General features: G+C 36.9%; 3 protein-coding genes across 3 annotated transcripts; all 3 read right to left on the minus strand.

Moving 5' to 3' along the window:
* Positions 1-6,916: 6,916 nt before the first annotated feature.
* On the minus strand, positions 6,917-13,560 carry smpdl3a (sphingomyelin phosphodiesterase acid like 3A). Its single transcript, XM_014976923.2, has 8 exons — positions 13,355-13,560; positions 12,440-12,653; positions 11,131-11,275; positions 10,446-10,542; positions 9,742-9,905; positions 9,488-9,668; positions 8,960-9,084; positions 6,917-8,405 (listed from the first exon to the last, which is right to left on the minus strand). The coding sequence occupies exons 1-8, from the start codon at positions 13,443-13,445 to the stop codon at positions 8,100-8,102; spliced, it is 1,323 nt and encodes a 440-aa protein (XP_014832409.2). The 5' UTR covers positions 13,446-13,560; the 3' UTR covers positions 6,917-8,099.
* Positions 13,561-14,408: 848 nt separating this feature from the next.
* LOC106910321 (fatty acid-binding protein, brain) lies at positions 14,409-15,917 on the minus strand. Its single transcript, XM_014976924.2, has 4 exons — positions 15,797-15,917; positions 15,494-15,666; positions 15,042-15,143; positions 14,409-14,677 (listed from the first exon to the last, which is right to left on the minus strand). Exons 1-4 carry the CDS (start codon positions 15,867-15,869, stop codon positions 14,627-14,629), a joined length of 399 nt encoding a protein of 132 aa, XP_014832410.1. The 5' UTR covers positions 15,870-15,917; the 3' UTR covers positions 14,409-14,626.
* A 1,444-nt stretch (positions 15,918-17,361) lies between these two features.
* LOC106910317 (uncharacterized) lies at positions 17,362-21,785 on the minus strand. The gene is made up of 8 exons (XM_088001967.1): positions 21,588-21,785; positions 21,044-21,364; positions 20,672-20,950; positions 20,341-20,556; positions 20,143-20,223; positions 19,908-19,939; positions 19,221-19,316; positions 17,362-19,004 (listed from the first exon to the last, which is right to left on the minus strand). Exons 1-8 carry the CDS (start codon positions 21,754-21,756, stop codon positions 18,912-18,914), a joined length of 1,287 nt encoding a protein of 428 aa, XP_087858093.1. The 5' UTR covers positions 21,757-21,785; the 3' UTR covers positions 17,362-18,911.
* Positions 21,786-22,075: the final 290 nt, after the last annotated feature.

Genomic DNA, 22,075 nt, shown 5'->3' on the forward strand with positions numbered 1-22,075 from the left:
AATGTTAAAAATAAATTAAACACCTCATATTGTTAAATAACTGATTTTATGTATTGAAGTTTTAAATATTACATTTGAGTTTCCATGGATGTAAAATTACTGCTCAGTTTAAAAATTACAATATTTAAATCAGTGTTTAAAGGTGAGCAAGCAAATAATAAAAACAAGTCACAGATTTAGTCTCAGAGGCAACTGAAATCAATTAATTAAAAAATCCTTTCTGAATATCATCTCATGGTCTCTGAACTAAATGCGTCTTTCTGACCGGAGCTGACAGAGTGTTGAAGAGTTATGGACCGGACGCTTTGGAGCGTCTGGTTAGGAAGCGCATTACAAGCCTTTGGTTGAAATGTAGTTTGTAGTCAATTCGTGCTCAAAACCTATTTTAAGTCAATCATCGGCCTATAAAATGCTGGGGGGCGACATGTGGCCCGCGGGCCTTGAGTTTGACACATGTGCATTACGCCATAGAACTGCCAATTGGTAATTGAAGTAAAGTAGCTTCGATTTCAAAGAAGCCTACATTGAAGTCGATTGGCAAATAAACCATCACAAAAGAGGAAGGCTCTTGTTGTCTCACTGCACCCCAAGAGATGCATAACATACAAAAACCATTACTGTCTGGTTTCAAACCAGAGACCTTTTGCATGTAAAGCAACCGTGATAACCACTACACTACAGGAACTGAACTTCTCTGCTTTGTTTCAGTTTGAGGTTCCAAAGTTGATGATGTGAGATGCAACATGAAAATTTCAACTGAGGTTTGCACTCAGATGCCTGGATTCAGAGTACAGACCACGAGAACATGCAAAATCTGTTTCTGTCCGGTTTCGAACCAGCAACCTCTTGCGTGTAAAGCAAACGTGATAACCACTACACTACAGAAACTCATGCTCTTTGGACTGTTCCTGGTAGATGATCCACATTTTGTGAGAGACTAATGTCGACGATGGGCATTTGTCAAATACTTACAGATCCTCTCAGAGAGCACAGTAACTTGGTGAACAAACTACCAGACTTATAATTGTGCCCAATTTCACATTACAGTCCATAAACTAAGCCTGGGATCAAAAAATTTATTGAAAATGTCATTAGCAGAGACAAATGGTTCTACAGAGACTTGGCTAAATGGCTAAAAAATAAAATCAATACTTACAAATAAAAGATTGTTCAAAAATAAAATTAACACATTAAATAAAAAATATCTCTGAAATACAATCACTTGAAAATTAAAAATGGTTCAACAATAATATCAACACTTCAAAATACAAATTCTCAGGAAAATAAAATATTATGTATGTTGTTTTGAAAAACATTGGAATATAAGCATTTTTATCAAATATTCATTGTGGTAAGATCATGTAAGTTCTTCTTAAGTCCATGGAAACTCAACAGTTTGTAAGGTAGGTGAGTTAGCTCAGCAGGTTAGAGCACCATGCCAGTAACGCTGAGGTCGTCGGTTCAAACCCTGTATGGGGCAATTCATGTCTAAGGTCTTTCAGACAATCAACACTTCAACATAAATAAGGTTTCAAAAATAAAATCAACACTTTAAAATGAAAAATGGTTCAAAAATAAAATCAACACCTTACAATAAAAATGGTTCAAAAATAAAATCAACACCTTACAATAAAAATGGTTCAAAAATAAAATCAACAATTTACAATAAAAAATGGTTCAAAAATAAAATCAACACTTTAAAATAAAAAATGGTTCAAAAATAAAATCAACAGTTCAAAATGTATAATGGTAACTGTTTCTGTCTGTTCAGTCCATAAACTAAGCCTGGGATCAAAAAATGTATTGAAGATGTCATTAGCAGAGACAGAGGCTTGGCTAAAAATAAAATCAATACTTACAAATAAAACATGGTTAGGAAGCGCATTACAAACCTTTGGTTGAAATGGCACGTTAAATTCAAGTCTCCATTACAGACCAGAGAAAACTAAAGAGAATGCAACGTTGTATTAATCCATTTGAGGAGCCGGTAGTTTATCTGGAGGAAATAAATGACGATGCAAAAGTTAATTAGACTGTAACATGCGCAGTCCGCTGCTCAACCACTGTGGACGAGGCTCCGCCGCTGCGAAGACTTAGAAACCGCTGGGAGAAACTCATCCACCGGATTTAACAAATGGAGCCTTCTGGGTTCACGTTACCCAGGAGAGCGGCGCTCTGGAGGAGCTGCAGACGTAACATCTGTCCGTTTGGGAGAAGCGAAACCACGCTAAATAAATAAATAAATCCTGGTAAAAGCACACACCAGACTGCACAGGGTAAAACACTCAGAGTTCAGTTGATCTGTTTGGATCAGACAGATCCAACTGACTGATGAATTAGCGCAGATTTTTCTGCAGATGGGAACCAGGAGGAAGTTGTTCAGACCCCAGCGGGTGAAGTGATGCTAATTTAAGAGAAGCAGCTTAATTTAATTTATTAAAAGTTATTGGGGTGGTTTTTGTCACTACAAGAAAAATGTAGATGCATTTATCTGCTTAATTTGTGATGGGATCAGGATTCACGGTGAATATTAACTAAACCGCATAAAATGCGACTAAATAGTCGATGTTAATATGATTGTAATTTCACAGATAAAAATAGTACAGGACCGATTTTTTTTTTATGTTGTCGGTCAAGATAACGGATAACAAAAAAAGTCTAGCGCGACCTGCCGCCCTGACACCAACTCACACACATCTTCATTCACAGTCTTACTTGCAAATCGATTTTTCTTTTCTTGGACGTTTTGATGTTAGCTTGTCGATGTCTCAGTTTCATTCGCTGGGAAAATCAATAAGCAGCTTGAGGTGACTCTGCTGCTCTCTAGTGGCGAGAAGCCATAATGTTAGCTGGTAACAATCGGAATGCATTGTGGGAGATGTAGTTTGTAGTCAATTCGTGCTCAAAACCTATTGTAAGTCAATGTTGGCCTATAAAATGCTGCAGGGGCCACATAAAATGACATGGCGGGCCACATGTGGCCCGCGGGCCTTGAGTTTGACACGTGTTCTAGGGGGTTTGTCATCGTGCGCATGCGCATTACCAGGACGGATTACTGGGTAGCACAGGTAGACAGGACGCCAGGGTTCATTCTAACGTCATTGCTAACGAGCTGCGATTACAGAGATTTCGAGGAAAATAATGTGAAATAAAGGTAAAACCTCGTCAGTGGGGAACATGTAATCCTGGCAGCCGTTACACAGATTGTTTAGAGGACGGAATATCATTTATCACATTTCCAAAACCCAAACAGAGAATAATGCAAGAAATAAAAAATGGATCAAGGCCTGCGGCAGACCCATGAATCCCGTTGAAGGAAACTGATCAACAGCAACATCTACATGTTCGTCTGTATGAAGGTAACTGGAAGTAAACTTCACATTTTTTAACGACAGTGATTGATAGTCAAATCAAAGATCAATAAGTTAAGGTAGTTATCCTTGATTTTATGTGTGTAGATTCCAATGGTATGGCAGCACGATAATATGTGCTGCAGTATCTGTGTATTTACATTTAAGCGCCTTTTTATGCTAATGTTCATTGTTAAGCATTTACCTAAAAGCAGATTTTCACAAGCTCGTATTGTTTAAGCCATTACTCACTTGTTTTGTACGTGCAAAACTCACATCGGAGACTTTGTGCCCCTCATTCATTCTCTGGCTGCAAGACTTGGGTTTTAATGTTGATTTCTCCATCGTTTCCCGTAAATAACCTTCACTACCTGATGTACTACTCGTTGGAGAATATTCTTGTCTTTCGTCTTTGCCTCAGTGTTGGCTGATGAGGCAAAATTGACTCAAAAATGTCCTGGATAATGCATTGAGTTCCTCTACCTGTGCCTTTAAAACGTGGTTTGTAGGTTTGTTCTACTTCCGCATGGGGGCGGAGCCGGCGTTGCGTCATGTCAATTTCAGACTAATTGCTCTGGAGTAAACAGGGATGTTTACATTTAAAAAAAACGCAGACAATCCCCAAATCACAACTAATGAATTAAACTAGTTTATAGACTTTAAAGGGCTCCTAACCAAGAAAAAATGTAAATGATCAAGTTCATCTTTCAGCAAAAGGAAATAACTTTTTTTGTTCTGCAGATATCCATTGGAATAAGAGAAATTAATTCCATATAATCAATACAATTTCACAAAATGGCATTTCAGAGGTAGAAAACAAATTCGCCTTTATCAAACATAATAACATTAAATATATATTCATGCAGAAGCTTCTTAAGAGATGGTTCTTCAAACCTAAAGATGCTGAAAGGGATTATCTGAGCTGGACAGAGGTGATGTGGAGCATGCACACACAGATTCCTGCTCCCCAGGAGAGGGCTGCTGGACGGGTGTACTGTCCTGACAGTAATCCTCAGATTAACTGGTGTGGGCCTCCACCAGTCAGCCAGAACAAAGCAGAAACCTATGCAAACCTGAACATGTGGGTCAGTGAGCCAAACCAAACCAGTCAGACAGTTTAAGACAGTCTGTCAACTGAAAACAATGTTTCAAAGACGATTCAGTCATTTCTTGCACTGTGAAGTGTTGGCAACAATACTTAGGAAATATTAAACTTTGTTCTTAGTTATTCCTGTTTCTGATAAAGGGTCTGTATTGGCACCATGAAGACTTTACACAGCTGTAATCGTCTGAAAACATTTTAAATACTTGTCTCCTTATATTATCTTGTCTGTTTGAGCTTTAATTAGCCTGTGAATGAATTTATGTAGAAATCCAGTGGATTTCCAATATTCAGTGGGGTTAGAGACCACAACCACCTAATAGCTGAAATCTGTGAATAATCAAATAATTTTGAGCGAGAGAGAAATTTGCACGGTTAGATTAGTTGGAGGATGATGCCATCTTTGTTTTATGACTTATTGCATGAACACACTTATTCAGGTGTGATTTTAATTGCATTTCTTATTTAATGAAAACACCACAATTGTCCACTAATGTTTTTTTGACAGTAGTGGACAATAGACAAAGTTTTGCGCACTCTTGTAATGGAAACGCAGGTACTGTTACCCATGCAACCTCCCTGGGCAAGATGATGCCCTGGGTGGTGAACCATATTAATTAGACCTTTAAAAAGTTTGGAACTGTGGAAAAAAAACAACATTGACACAAAAACAAGTGATCTGTCACAGTTTTAGCTGAATTTGTGTTTAGAGGTACCATACCATACCAACTTTATTTATAAAGCACTTTAAAACAACCATACAAATACAAAGTGCTGTACAATTTAAAAACACAACATAATAAAAAAGTAATTTAAAAACAGTTTAAAAACAAAAAAACATACAATTTAAAACTAGATCCCACTGGTGTTGAAAGCCAAGTAAAATAGATGGGTTTTAAGACGAGCTTTAAAAGTGGACAGAGAAGGGGCCTCTCTGACCTGCAAAGGTAAGTCATTCCAGTACAGTGATGATATCAAATAATTATGTCTCCACTACATTAGTAAAGAAACATGCTGTTTTGGTAGTTTGGCTGCTACATAAAATGTGCATAAAATGCTGTAAAGAAAGCAAAATTTCATAAGTTCATGAAGCTTAAAGTCCATCAGAATCTGCAGCAGAAATCTCATCTACTCACACACATGCTTTACAGTTCATCAGTTTGTCTGCTCTGGAGTTGAAAGGATTGCTAATAATAGTGAGCGAAGCGATGGATCCACATGATTGGAAGCTCTGCTCCTGTTACTGTGGTGATGGACTCCTCTGCATTGCCATTCCTAGCACCGTCTTAGTCTCCACGGTTACATTTGGACAGGAACTGAGCGGAGGGAGGCCGGGGATGGACAGGAATAATAAAGGCAAAGGGGCACATGAGGGGAAAGAGTTTGGCAAACACTCGAAGTACAGAGTTGAGGCTCAGGAACGGTTCCTAAACTCCTGACCAAAAAAAAAAAAAAAAATCTTCTCCCAAAGTACTGTGGGTTTAATTTACTAGTAAATCTAGTAGTTCATTCTTTAAACACGAGGATATCTGAACTCAAGTTCTAAATCTAAATTTCAAATTTTAAATGGATCTTAATTGATCAAATAAAATGAGGGATAAAAATGGCTGCAGCTAAGCTAACCTTTGCTACTTAAATTCCCCTCAGAAAGTGAATTACATTAATTTTTGAAAGTGTTTTTGAAAGATGGGAAACTTTAGTGTTTTTGCCGTACAGCTTTTGGTGATCTGAGCTGATGCATTTGAACACACAAAAAGGCAGTGTGCGGGAAGCTTCGGTTGAGGTCCACTCAACATTAGAGGAGCGAGGCAAAGGGGACAAAAGAGTCGGGAGGGTGATGGGAAGGAGGTGAGGGTCAAATTCTTCAGTTGGTGGCTGAGAAACGCGGGGGATTTTCTAGAAAGTTTGAACAAGAGAAGAATAAGATCGGGTGGTGGGAGGGAATGAACTTGAGTGTTGACGGTCAACTGGTATTGACTGCTGTTGCTTTGCATCTCCAGCAGGGGGAAACTAGTTCATGCTGCTTCAGTTTATAATGTTTAATTGTTATTTTCTGAGTCTTTTAGTGGAATTTTGGAAAATAACTCATTTGAACACAACATATAACTGGAGGAACAAAGCAGTAACGGTTATATTCGTGTGAGGCTTATCATATTTTCATCCTACTGGAACTCAGCGAGGATTTCCTCCATTTTCAGGATTTCCAAGGTCTCAGTCGTTTCTGAGTCAGAAACGTTGGGATAAGTTTTGCATAAGAAGGTAACAACTCTGTCCAGTCACAACAGATCAGAGAATGATCATGTCTACTTTCTGTTCTCTTGCAAGAAAAAAGTTCTGAGAGTGAAAAGCACCAATCTCTTTCTCTGCCTGGTCATTAGATGACGGTTAATTAGAGGAAACTTATTTTTCTTCATTTTATTTATTATTCTTCAAGGATAATTAATCTATAAATAAACCGACATGCTCAGACAAAATATTTCTCTTTATTCAGAGAAAGAACATGCAGGAAACAAAATAAATCCATTATGGTGCAAGATATAACACATTTTGTTTAATTTTGATGAAGCAGAAAATGAAATTCATAAACATTATTGTCTGTATTAAAACACAGATGTGACCTGATTCACATTTTAATCAGTTATAGATAACAAAAATCTCACTGTAACATGGCATCTGTAAAACAAACATTTAGTCAAAAAACAACATGATTTGTTCTCATTAAATTATCCTGAATCAACTGAGTTCCCATCCTGGATGTTCATCATCCTGTCTGCATGCAGAGGCTCAATTCCCCACAAACACATTCCTGGTGCTGCACAAACAAATTGTGCATTTCTTATGGTAATGATGAAGTGCAAGAAAGGGTAAATCAAAAACACACAAAAACAGAAAATCATGTATAAATATCTGCAAATGTGATAAATAGTTCCATTTATCTTTAGACAGCACATACAATCACATATCGAAAAAAATAATTCATTAATTGAGCAAGATTTTTTTTGGTTTACCGATATTTCCAGTAACAAGTTGAATCATAAAATGTTTTAAACTAAGCTTATTGCCTGCTGAATAGTTTTAATTAAAATTTCAATTTGAATGTTTTATTTATTTTTGATATTCACTATAGAAAGTTTAGGTTTCTGATATTATTACAATATCAGAAAAAATTCTAAATTTGAAAACACTTTTTGTATTTAACCCAAAGTATTTCTAAATATTAGTTTTAGTTTCTATGGAAACAGAAACTGTGGGAATCCAGCTGAAAGTAGCAACACATTTTGGGATTAAAATTGCACTTTGACACGTTTTAAATCAATAAAACAAAATTTATCTAAAAAGCGCCGAGGAATGTAGATTAAAATATACATCATGAGATCCTCTGGTTTTATAGAATATGCAACAACAGGGTTTGGTCATGAAACTTAAACATTCATCATCAAATTTCACAACAATAATTATATCAGGTACTTCAGCTGTTGTGTTGCTCAACATAACAAATCTGATTCTCCACATCCATCAAGTAAAGCATAAAGTGACGTAAAACTGAAACACCAGTTGATGTTTCAGTGAAGGCAGACTCTAACATTTCCCTTTTATTTGATTCCAGCAGATACAAAAGAGTTAAAATTTTCCTGAGGATAAACTTGCTACCAGTCTGCACTGGAAGCACATTTGGAGTACGACTGCTGGTCCAGGTAGAGAACGGCACACACCTGGTGGACCTTGCAGCTTCCATCACAGACGATGCTGCTGTTGTAGTCGACCATGAAGTGGCTGAAGTACTTATCGAAGGCTTTGCTCTGCGGCAGCATGAAGCTCAGGCCCAGCTGAAGCAGACTTTTCGGCTGCAGGTCGCTCAGTCCAAACGCCTCGGTCATGATGTATTCCAGCCTCCAGTCGGACCTTTGTTTCTCGTTGGCTTCAGTCAGATTGAGGTAGTACTGCCAGATATCCTTCAGAGGGACAGAAAAGAGCCGCATAGAAGGAGAGACGAAGAAAGAAAAGCAAAGTCAGTTTGAAAGGCAGAACCAGGTTTTGTGTTCTGATTGGCACCGTGATTAATCATAAAATCACGTTTAGCTTCGCTCTTTAAACAGAAAGATGAAGGGACATTAGAGGTTTGGCTTAAATCGGTTAGAATACCTGCTCAAAAGAAAATAAGTCACAAATCCTTAATTCTTCTGTTAAAATAACACAATCAGTATGAAGTTCTTTATGCATCAGAACAGATTTATACATGAACTAGGAGTCAGAAATAACTGACTTATAACTGTTTTATGTTACAATGAATTATTGTTTTTGTCCTCTCCACTCGCTGCCTGGCTTTAAAGTTGATACAGAAACCTTCATCTCGGTATCAAAGATCCTTTTTACCCCAATATGAGAGACTTAGCATTTTCCAAAACAGTGCTGTGAACACTATTATATGCTTATTAAACCAGCGCTATTTGTATGAGATAAAAGCAAACAATAAAATGAAGCTTTGAGTTCGTTAAAACCTTCTTACCATGACACTGTAGTCCTTGTTGCTGTACAGATACATGCGGAAACCTGGGTTGTTGGAATACTGCTCCCAAAAACTTTTGATGGGAGTAACAGCCGGCGACACAAACAGAGAATTCACTGGATATCCTGCAGAAACGCAACCAGATGTACTGTCACAACAACACCATAAATATCCATTTAAAGATATGTTATTCACAATTTAATTTCAAATGTCACCAACTTCCTCTTCTGTGACTACATAATTGTTTAATTTGATCTATAATGACTGTAATACTGCATCACAATAAACGGTCAGATTAGCTTCAGGGAATAACTGAGAGTTACTTTAACGACCTTAAAACAACACAACTAACCATCAGTTATCTTAATGCAATGTGTTGCACTTCATAATGAGACGGATATTAAAGTAAACTATTAAAATTAGAAGGCAGGTTTGGGCATCAGACAGCTTACAGGCTGCAGAATTACCCCTGGGGTCAGTTAAAGTAACAGTCAGCGTGTTTGGGTCCACTCTGCTTGATTTTCTTGCCTTGCTCATCCAGCAGCACCATGATGCTGTCTCTGTGGGTGTGGCCATAAAACTGCCCTGCAACAACATGGCTGTACTTCCTGAAGATGGCCACCAGCCTCTCATTGTGGCTCTTTCTGATGGCGGTGGTGTTCCCGACGAAGGGCAGGTACCCCACCGGGACGTGGGCGATGACGTACACCTAACGGACAAAAACGTTAAACTACAGGGGTCAAACAGACCGAGCACACCGGCTTTAAGGTCAGAGTTCAAACCTTCTCTTTGCTCTGAGCAGATTTCTCCAGGGTTTTCTCCAGCCACTCAAACTGCCCGGCTGGGTCGGTCATGTTGATGGTGACTTTGTCAGGTCCGTAGTACAGGATGGTGTTGAGGCTCAGCAGGCGCAGGCCTGGTTTTACCAGCTGGGAGTAGAAACCACCTGCAGGAACGAACCAGATCACAAAACAACCAACAGAAAACAAAACTTTAAAATGAATCTGTTAGTGATTAACAATAAATTCAAATGGCAAGAAGTATAAACTGCAAAATGTCCATGTGATTTCATGAACATTGATACACATGAAACCTACTAATACCAGGTTTACTGCTGCTTCTCAAAACTGAGGATTTGCTGATTTTATGTCTTAAAATTTCGCTGATTTTTGCAAAACATTAAGACATACAAAAATCTGAATATGATTAATTGGTATTTCAAACCATAATAAAATTGTGCATTTGGATTAAAACACAAAATGACCATTGGATAGCAGATAAAAACATTATATGTTCTAATTTTTAGTCATATTACCTTTCCTAGACAGCTTTACTCTGAGATTAAATCTGTTTTAGTTTCAGGCTCTAAAGTGAAACTGAACCGGATCTAATAAGAACATGAATCAGAACCGCAGCTCAGTTCCACAGCCTGGTCCATTTCCCAGCGTTTAAAACATCCTGGTTGGTGTGGAAGGTTTTAACTCACCTTGTGAGAGAGTGGTGAGAGCTTCAGGCTCCAGCCAGCGTCTCCACAGAGCAGCAGCTGCTTTGTAGATGTCGTTAGTCGAGTCTGGCATCTGGTCCTAAAATAATAAGTACATACAGCCATGGTGAGAATAAAGTACACCCTAATCTGATCTGATTTGGTTCTAAAACTAAATAATCAAAAACATAACCAAACTCGAAGTTGGTTATGTTAATACAATATATGTTACAGATTTAATTAACTATAACAGAATTGCTAAAAAAGATGATTTCTATTTTATTGTCCTTCAGTTTTAAAAGGTTCATAGACAGCCACTGTCTGACGTCTAGGAAACGTTGCAGTAAAAGCTCAAATTAGTCTTCCAGCTTTTATGGGCAGATAAATCTGTAAGTCATCAGCAAAACAGTTAAATAAACGTTTGTGACCCCAAAGGCAGCAAATACAGTGCAAACAAAGCTGGGCCCAAAACTGGACCTTGGGGAACACCTTAGCTAAGTGGGGCGATTTCCGAACTAGAAAAAAAAACAACTTCCCATTCTTCAGGGCAATTAGCCTGGAGATGACTGGGCTACACCTTCATCCTTCATCCTTCCTCTCTGTGAGGTACCATGGTTACCTGTGGCCAGTAGTCGTGGTTACCTGTGGCCAGTAGTCGTGGTTACCTGTGGCCAGTAGTCGTGGTTACCTGTGGCCAGTAGTCGTGGTTTCCCAGTGCAGGGAAGACGGTCAGGTTGGGGAAGTGCTGAGTGATGGTCTGCGTCATGTTACTGATCACCTGGATCACCAGGTCAGTAGACAGCTCATCTGGAGGGACGTGAGGCGGACTGTCGCTGTGAGACAAAGAAAACCTGAGCTGGTAGCTCTGCTTAAGTCATTAACTGTTTGGATCAAAAAACATGTGAAATTTACCTAATCTGATATATAGCTCAAACTTAAATCATTAACCTTATTAAAAAAACCACAGAAGAGTACATCAAAGGTGATTGTATCTTCAGCAAAGAGGAAGTGATATTTCCTCTTCACAGTACATTGGGTTTGTTACAGGAATGCAGAAAAAACCCAAATGCTGAGCCAAACTTTCTAAGCAACATGAGAACATTGGTAGAGAAAGAACAAATGATGAGTTAATCTTTCTTTATCATATAAACAGAATAATAAATGTTTATTTATAAATACTAAATGCTTTGTTACAGATTAACTCATTCATAAAATAAAAAGGGTGGCATTTTGAGGTTTTATTGTCTCAATCCAGACAATAAAGAAGGAAGTGATACTTTGCTTAGTCACATATCAAAGTTTTCTCTGTTCCTCATATCAGTTCCCTAGTGAAAACAGAGTTAAGTGGATTTTTTTAAATGTTTATGTTCTCTGGTGTTTCTTTTCAGTTTAAAATTAAAGGCAGCTTTACTGAAAAAACTAAGATAAAGCAAATCTTTAACTATTTAGCCATGCAGCATTTCTGATGAACGGAGAAACTGACCTGAAGTGATCAAGAGTTTAATTACTTTCCCAATGTTGGAGGGTGAATTGTTACTTTTAAAGATGTTAAAGTTTCCAGGTTTGTGTATTAATTGTAAAAATGTGACATTGTAGTTTTATTTGACTGAAAACTGGCCGTTTATGCTGCAGTTACAATGACTGATGGGCTAATAAACAATACTCAGCCTGTAACGTCTTCATTCACAGTAATGGACATGGAAATGTTAAAGCAATTAAATCTTTCAGAATTTATTCCCAGAACCCCAAAACTATTCTTTCTGTTTTAAAGAAGTTTATCTGAGATCCACAGCAACAGAAATAAAGAAACAGAATGTAAAACTGCTGATACTTTTAGTAAACTGGTTACTTCTATTGCTGACAAACATCAACATTATCAGTGGTCAGCACAATTTTACCTCAAGGTAAAGTCACTAAAGGCCAGAACTATTAAAAAAAAGAAATCACAAAACCAATATTTCCTCCATCATTGGGAGACACCTTCTATCTGTACTGACCCGGTCCAGATGATGAAGTCTTCCGGCTGTGTGAGAGGCGCCATGTTGGCGAAGGCCGACTGGATCAGGCTGTAGGGGGAGTCACACAGGAAGTCTCCGTACAGACCGGCGTGCGTGGCGGGGGCTCCTTTGGAGGAGAAGCAAACCTTGGTGGGGTCCTGGGCCAGGTGGTAGCTGGGGTCCAGGTGGAGGTCGGTGATGTGCCAGAACCTGCCTGCAAAAACCAGATATTGGATCATATTAATAGAAATAATGAGATGTCACAATGAGACAGTTTTACCATGATCAAATCCTAAAACATTTTGTCTATAAACACATCTACTGAAATCAACTATTTCACTTTTCTAAGTTTAATAAAAATTGAATTTCTTCATGTTTTGTTAGACTCTATCCAAGAGCCAGCAGTCTTTTCTCCTTTTACTCTGTGTGTATTTTAATTTTCTTAAATTTAATTTTCTTAAAACACACACACACACACACACACACACACACACACACACACACACACTAGTCACCTCAGAAAAAAATCAATCTTTATCACTGTGTTTTCTAGGGCAGCAGAAGTGGAAGTCTGACGTCTCAGGCAGAACTTCGTTTAAAACTCTTCCAATTCTTACACATTTGCTTTTGGAATAAAACATTCACCTTCAACAGCACATTGTAGCTTTTAGTACACATTAGTAGAGCCTTTCTAACAATTCGGCAAGTGAGTAATCAGCTAAGTATCGCCATATTTATATAGATATCCACTATAATTGGTTTAGCTAGCAACTCTGCGTTTTATGCCGTTTAAAACCGTAAAGAGAAACTTTAATATCCACAGACTAACCCCTCCTGCACCCTTAGATCTGCGTGCTTCTCTGCATATTGATAAAAGACTCCAGTTGTCATTAAAAACATGAGTTTTCCACTCACCTGTTCCTGACAGGTAGCTGCTTCCGGTCGGAGCAGCAGAGCCCGGAGCCGCTGCGCAGAGCAGCAGAAAGAAACAAACTACCTGAGCCATGATGAGAGGAAACTAACAAAACTAAGTTCTTTACATGGGTTTTATATGAAGTACAGTAGCTGAACTAAAGTAGCCGATCACTTCTAGGAAGTAAACAGGAAGTAGTGCGATCAGCTGATCAGCTGACTGTTGTGGAGCTGAAGGGGGAGGAGCAAACTGAGCACGTACTGTTTACATTATGGATTACTCCAGCGGTGACAACAAACCAGATAGTAATTTGTCTTTTATACCATCTATGTTTATGATTGTAATGACCAAAATACCTTTTATAATTTTTTGGCGGGGAGTTCAATAAATATAATTTCTTCTATGCGTGAATACATAAACATATGTTAGCTTTAGATATTAGAGACCTTTAAGGATAATAACTAAAAAAAGTTTGTACGCAACCAGTTTTTCTATTTTTGATTTTTAAAGTCACACTAATCTAATTTAGATAATCAAAGATTATTTATCTACATTCATGATCTTATGTTAAAAATATTACATAAGTTTTCAGTTTTATTTTTTATCCTAATAAAACTCTTTGTTACTTTATACAAACACTGATTATGTTTTTGATTACAATGTATTCTTCTAAAATTATTAATTTGATTTACAGTAAAATCGAAATGAAATAAAAAAGGAGAGCATTTAGTCAATGATAAATACAGTAAGAGGAACATTTCTGCCAAAACTCATTCAAAATGGCTGCAGTAATTAAAATGTAATGCATGAAGTTTAATTATCCCAGAAAACAGCCTCACCCCCACCCCTCCCTTTTTCAAAGGGTGTGGCAGATAACATTTCAGAACAGCTCTCACACAGAAAATGTGCTACAAAAACAGCTTAATATTGTTTTGCAATGAAAACAATCAGTGTTTTTGTCGTCGGGTTAACTTTATGGAGAAAACACGATGTGCGATATTGTAAACTATTTGTAGTAAATCATTCATTTTAAGCAAAACACACATGAAAACACAAGACATTTCATTTCTTTATTTCATGTCTTACACAGTGTTGCAAAGTCGTTCATTTGTCATGACAGAAATGTATTCATATAAAAAAAACATTTTACAAAACATGTGCAGCTTGCAGATCTTTTACATGTGGAGGAGAATGAAGTGCAAAGAGCAAACAGTCCACAATAATTATAAAACGGAGGCGGGTTGGCCGGTTCGTGGGGCTGTCAGGTGGAGCTCTCATGCCTTCTCATAGGTGCGCACCGCATGGATGTCTTCAAAGGTCAAATTCTGCACAAAACAGACACAAATATGTAAGAACTTTGGTCTGGATTAGACTTAGTTCAGACAAACAAGCATAAAAATATGAATTATAAATGCAGTCAATAAGATAAGATAATATTTAATGGAATTCTTTGCTGCCAATTGATTTGCTCTACTTGTGCTGAAATGTCATTAATTTGTGCACATAACCTAATTTATATTTCCAACATTTAAGAAACTGTTGTTTCTTTACGGAAAAACAATTCACAATGTGTAGAAGATGAACATTTGTACAATATTCTACTTTAAGCTCTTTTTTGGTAAATTTTATTGATTGAGCCACAAATAAAAGTCGTTAATGAAGAGAAAAATGTGCATGTTGTGTCTTTACCATGATCATTTTGCCGTCTTTGATCTCTCTGACGAACTTGGTCTCTTTGCCGTCCCACTTCTGGACGTGGACCAGTTTGTCCCCATCCAGAGTCACTGTGGACTAAAAGGAACTGAATAAGAGTTTCAGTGTGAAAAGGCCTAAAATAAACCAGAGTATAGCTGCTGTTTTTTCTCCTGATAGTTTAAGATGTTCAGTAACTGCACAGTTATAAAAATCACACAATTTTCAGACATGGAAAGAAAAGAAACCTTTTTAGCTTACAGAAAAGTTTTACGCTTGTTTTCAAATCCTTAGTGTCTTTAAATTAATCATAAATCGTTTTTTGGTCTTAAAACACATTTTGTTTGCTTCAGTTGCTCATATTTAGACAGTGAATATCTTCATATTTTCCTGTGACTTGCTGAATAGAATGAACTACAGCAGTGTGTGTTTGTTTTCTGGGATCTTACTTTGCAGTTTCTGTCGTCGGCGGTGGTTTCGTCGAACTCCTCCCCCAGCGTGAAGCTGATCTCGGTGTTTTTGAAGGTGCTCTGGGTGCGGATCACCACCTTGTCTCCCTCCTGGCTGATGATGACGGTCGGCTTGGTCACGTTGCCGACCTGCCTGGTGGCAAATCCCACACCTGAGCAAGAGAAACAGGGTGAGAGTCTATTAAACCTCTTCAGTATAAATGTACAGTTTGCATTCAAAAATAACCTGAAAACATAGATTTGTCTTGTATTTGCTCAGAATAAGTATCAAAAACGACTCACCAAGTGCTTTCATGTACTCATCGAAGTTCTCGCTCTCGACCAGCTTCCAGGTGGCACAGAAGGCGTCGACCATGGTGAAGGTTTGCAGGGGACAGTTATCTCCAAAGCACACTGAGCAAGCTGCAGCCCTTCCAGGTTTACTCCACACACTTATCATCCTGCCTCTTATTATTATGCACACATGTGGGCGGTGCCCAGCATCGCATTGGCTCAGGAGATTTTAACTGAGCTGTGATTGGCTGTTAAATTGGGTCAAGTTCTTTGACTAGAAAATACAAATTGAATTAGCCCATTTGTGTGTTTAATGATGCAATTACTCTTTTTGTTAGTCACATGGGTGTGTATACTCTATAAACACAAAACAGAGTTACATTAAAGAGGAGCAGATTTATCCTTATATGAAATTCTGCTTTGATTGATGTGAGAAAATAAATCCACTTAGTGGGGAAAAGTAAACACTACAGTTAGATTTGAGCTCTGATCAGTTTTTTTAGGGTAACAGATTGTAAATCTGCATCAGATCAGATCAGACACAAACTTCTGCTTCATGTTTGTTTTAAAGAATTTGGATATTTTCATCCGTTCGTGGCCTTTAGGAGTCGGCCCGTCGGTTGTGTGAGGAATGGGGGGTCGGCGCTCAGGCAGAATCACTTTGTTTGACAGCCTATTGTCCTGAACTGCTTGAACTCTACTCTGCACAGAACCAGACACAATCTATTCATACACACACACACACACACACACACACACACACACACACACCCACACACACACACGCACACACACCCACACACACTAATTAATGTGGGTAAACGTCTGCATACGTTCGTCATGTTGGAGACGGAGCTCGGCTAGCTTTCTAAAGAACCAGAGAAAAAAAGTTTCCCATTTAGGATTAAAGAGAAAATCACATTTTCTGGTGTGTTTTGTTCTTAAGCCTGAATTTCACTTTTTCTTTCTTAAAGCTAGAACCTCATGACAATAATTATATAACTTTAACTTAAACATTTGCTTCTAAAATACATGAAAATAGCTGCTGCCTACCTGGAATCCCAAAGAAACAAAGCTGTTGGTTCCTTTCTGACTATATTTCAGAAAACTTTTTAAATTCTTGTTTATTCCTTTGAAGGAAGGTTTATTGCTTTATTTGTTCTGATTTTAAAACTTTTTTCAGTTTTAATCCACACAAAACTGCTTTTAACTTATTTGTCCTCCAACCTTCATTTTTTAACATCTCTCTTCATATTTAGTTTTAAATAACTCCTCTATTGTCTTCTCTTTTTATTTTTTTTCTGCAAGTTGCTAAAGTATCCGTCACTCTGATTTTTCTAAGGATCGGAATTTTAAATGTATCAATTACCAAAGTGCTTTAATTATTTCTAAAGAGCATATGATGCATATGGTTCTGGGGTATTTGGAAACAACTGGTCCACTATTTGCATCAATCATCTGTGGGTTTGTGCAAACAGTCCAATCGGCTCTGTGGAAAACATTTTTTCTGCTCTCATAGTATAAATATTTATGCATTACATACGATTTGCAGGAACGTAGTTCACTATCAGATATTTTCAGGGGTAGAAGTGTATTTTGTTTACTAAATACAGATAAATGTAGAAGTGCGACAGAAACATGAAGGATCTCTAGCGCCCCCCTATGGTTATACACTGAATATGATTCAACAAACTTAATCTGCAGCTTTTTAATTTAAAGACAAATATTCAACTAAATCAAAAAGGTTTTTGTATTTTTTTCCTAGACAGTATGAAAACAATATTTAAAATCCCAGTACAGATTTGTAACTAAATGTACATTTTTCACCATTTTTTCTCACCCAGTGTTTTCTGTGCAGAAATAATATTCATATCACTGTAATCTGAACACAAACATTCATCTAATTGTTAATTAACTGTTAAGCACAAAGTTATGATGAAGACAAAAAGAGGTTGATGAATTAAAATTTGAAAAAGTATTCACAAATATCCATCATATTTAATTACTATTATTTAATGAGAAGCGTTAAAAATATTATCTATTAACTTTTTACACAACAGTGATCAGTTCCAGTAAATACCTTTTCAGGGTATTTTACAGGACAAAGAAATCCCCAATTTATTTCCAGAACTATATGATCAAATAAATGTGTTTTTAAAGAAGATTCAATTACATACATTCCAGTTCAGTCCTGGTTATAATACAAAGCAGTAGCATACACTGAGTAAGGCTGATTGGTTAAATAATTTAAAGCAGTCCAGCATTGATCAAGCATGAGGCGACAGAGGGAAGGAATGACTCCATGTTAGCAGGAAGGAATCTCCACCAGAACCAGTACCAGTGTTGGTGGTTCTTTACTGTGACTGAGTCTGGAAATAAGAGCATTTTTAAAATAATCTCACCATGAACTTTTCTTTCTCCATTTACCTTTTTGCTGTATAAACAGCAACATCTGTCTTTGCTATCTTAATATCAAAAATAGGACACACAATCTGGAACAAAAAACTCAAAAATGTAGGACAAAAAGAAATGGTGGCTGGCTTTTGTAGCAGAAAGAGATCTTCCTGTGTGATGATTCACAACTGGAAAGTTTTGTTTTTCTCATGTGCATAAGAATAGATTTGATACTACAGGCGATGACTTACAGGTTGCAGGTGTATCTGCTGGTGGTGAGGTGTTAGTTTCTGTTTATTTCTGAGATGATCTAAGTGTTGCAACATTAGCAGCAGCAGGTTTTAGTCTGGTGGATTCTTTTTTTAAATTTAAACTTCAACATGTCTGACGTTATGGAAAAATTCAGCAGTTTCTTTCCACTCAAAGTGTGAAACCACAAAAGTTCAAAGATATTTATACCATAACGGTCAAACATTAAGCACAGAAGAACATCGACATTGGAGATATATTTTAAAAAAAAAAAACCTTTAGCAGTCATTTTGCACAAGCTTTCAGTATTACTGGTATTTTACAAAAAACATAATTTTACAGAGTTTACGTTTCCTGCTTCCCTCCACTAGAGGGCCCCAATGATCACTGATCTTAAAAACATTCAGTCATTTTCAGTTTTATCTAGATTAAAGTTGTTGGAAATAATCCACCTGGTTTATTAAACATGATCTAATCCCACTTATTTACTGAGTGTAGAGTAGAGACTGTCAAGATCGATGGTAACCTGAGCAGCAGAAGTATTCAGAGTGCTGTATGTCACAGAGTCGGGGATCTGAAAAGAAACGACACAAAAAATACAGATACATGTTCAGAAAAAATCCCTATTATACCAAGTTTAATGATCCTTTGAGCATTTACTATTTCACAAACCAACATGCTACATATTTTAGTAATTAATTATCAGTACCAGAGGTTTCTACTAAACTATTGCACATTACTCAGTAACACATCTTGAGTCTTAAAGGTTGTTTTTAGTAGAACAACTTACTCTTGGCTTTTCCTTGGTCTCTTTAGTCTTTTTGGTCTTTTTGGTCTTTTTGGTCTGAGTGATGGAGGCGTAGTGGACGCCGTCCTCAGGATCAGTCTGTACACAGAATGCAACAGAATAAATAAAACACTGCACCATATTTAGATTAGCAACACATTACATTCAGTTATTTTGGTTTAATAAATAATTTTCTCAAAATCACCAGCATTTAGCTTTTTACAGGACATTCAGAGTGAATTTCTTCTTATTTAAAATCCTGAAGGCCAAAAGTAAACCTGTAGATTTATGTTACCTTACTTTGCTGTAGGTAACATACTAAAGTTGCTTTAGTAGAGCTTTTTACTGAATAAATGTATCACTTGAGACCACTTTTAATTTTGTTGTGCAATTAAGCAATAGCAGTAAATTAATTTACTAATTCATGTATTCACAAAAAAGCTGGGTTTAAAAAAATGATTTTGCTGCTAAAAACGTGTTATAATTTTTTAAAAAGCTTTTATATTCTTTAATATAAGGAATGTATGTGTGGAGGAATCTGGAATATTTTAAAAATGGATTCCTTCAAAAAACACAATTCTGACCAATACAAACAGGATGATTTTCTCAAAAATAGTTTAAAGTTAATAAATAACTTAAACAACTGTTTTCTATTGAAATAACAATGAAAAGATTCAGTGATTTACTTACTTTTCCTTCTTCTTCCTTTTTTGTTTTATTTTCTGAAATAAAATAAAAGAGTAACTTGGTTCAGTTGTTCCATAAAAACATATTTCCTGTCTGTTTTCTAATAGTCAGCATGTAGAGAACAGACTGACTGTGATGTGTGTAAGATTGTTTAAAACACACAAAAAACAATAATACACTCATTCAGTTTTTGTTGGATGTAATTTTTAAACCAAAGCAGCAAAAATGTTTTCCTCACCTCTGGTTTTCTTCCATCCAACGATCACCAGAATAATTACTACGATCACTGCTGGACCAGTTATATAAACCATAGACCAACCTGAAAGAAGAAATATCATTAATGCACCATCACTGTTTGATAAAAAGACTAAAATATAACAAGAAGTAAGTTTAAGATAAAGACTAAACTTTATGACCCAAATGATTCAGTTTCTACCTGGAGTTTTGGAGAAATTGTTGTTTGTCGATGAATTTATTGCCATAGTTGTTGCTGTTGTTGATAAAGTTGCAGGTAGTTTTGTTGTAGTCATCTTTGTTGTCATTGACTTTCGTGTTGATGTTGTTCTAGGTGGTTTTGTTGTCGTCGTCTTTGTTGTTGTTGACTTTCGTGTTGATGTTGTTCTTGGTGGTTTTGTGGTGGTCGTCGTCTTTGCTATTGAATTTTTATCAGAGAAAATACAATAAGAACAAATAAGGAATCAATTCAGTGTTTAACTTCAAATTGTTAAATTATTGTTTTCAAACTGAGTTCATGAAAATATTCTCACCTGTTTTTCCACCAGAGGACTGAATCCTGAAGTCAAACAGCTGCTCTTTGTTAGTGAGGCTATTTGTAACTTTACACTTTAACTCTTCAAACTTTACCTTCCAGTTCCTGTCAGATGCTGGAATCGTCACAGTATCAGAGCAGGACTTATCTGGTTCCTCCATGTCTGACATCATTTCCTCTCCACCCTCATTCAGCCACTTCACTGTGTGTCTGCAGCGGATATAATCCATCACAGAGCAGGTTAGGATGAGTTTATCTTTCTGCTTCTGTTTAACCACTGAAAAGAAAAAAATAGCTTAGTCATTTTTCTGGTTATGTTTTAGTTTGTAGTTGGACAATTTGTACTGACAAAAGTGATATAAAAACTCACTGTCAACAACAGACAGAAGAACGTTAGAGTCTGGTCCTTTCTGTCCGTTTATAAACCGTCTACAGGTGTACTGACCAGCATCCTCCACTGAGACGTTCTTCATAACCAGAGAACAGTCTGATGCAGCTCTCAGTCTGTCTGATTTTGCTGCTGCAGCTTCACTTATCTGTCTTTTTTCAAACAGTGTTGATGATCTTCTGTTATTACTGAACATCCAGGTGATGCCATCACAGTGATCACTACTATAGGTCAAATCACCACAAGGCAAAGTGACTTCATCACCAACTCTGACTGCTGAGTACTGAACCTGTCCAGCTGCTGCTGAGAGAAAGAAACATCAGAAAATGGATAAAGTTTTATGTATTTTTTCTGCTCCCTATTATTGTGAGAATCATTTTAGATCCATTATACAGTTTATCATTCAAACATCACCATCTGCCAAGTCACAATAAACATGAGTGTTTCAGAAAAGGAACCACATTTAGTTTTAGTTAAGTATAAAACTGTTTTAAATTATTTTAAAAATAGTTTAAAATACTCTTACCTGTTAAGTAAAGCATCAGCGTTAGAAGTAAAGATGTTTGTGTCTCTCTAGCAGTGATCATTGCTCCTCTCTGTGTCTCTTGCAGACAATCAGAAACGACTGAGAGTCTAAAGAGGTAAGAGGTGAAATATGAGGGTCTGTGGTTTGGGAGGCGTTTCCTCCTCATCATGACTTCACTCTCTGTCCCACGTCTGAACTTTGTTCTTTTCAGATTACCCTAAAAACATAAAACACTTCAGTCATGACACTCAATTATCCGTGCAAATATTCTCTTTGCTAGTTTTCAGTTTTTTTTGCATACTTATTAATATTAAAACATTATAAAAGCAACTCCAAGACTTTCTTGCCATCATATCTGTCATCAGTGAGGTGTTAGTTTCACTAAGCAGCCAAAGCTATGAATAGAAGCTGATGCTTTGCTTTTTTTTTTCTTTTTTTTTAATCTTTTGCCTTTGTGTGGAAAATGATAAACTGAATTAAAACTTTTA

This window comes from Poecilia mexicana, unplaced genomic scaffold (assembly GCF_051168715.1).
Source record: "Poecilia mexicana isolate PSO_F unplaced genomic scaffold, ASM5116871v1 scaffold_21, whole genome shotgun sequence".
NCBI classification, from domain to species: domain Eukaryota; kingdom Metazoa; phylum Chordata; class Actinopteri; order Cyprinodontiformes; family Poeciliidae; genus Poecilia; species Poecilia mexicana.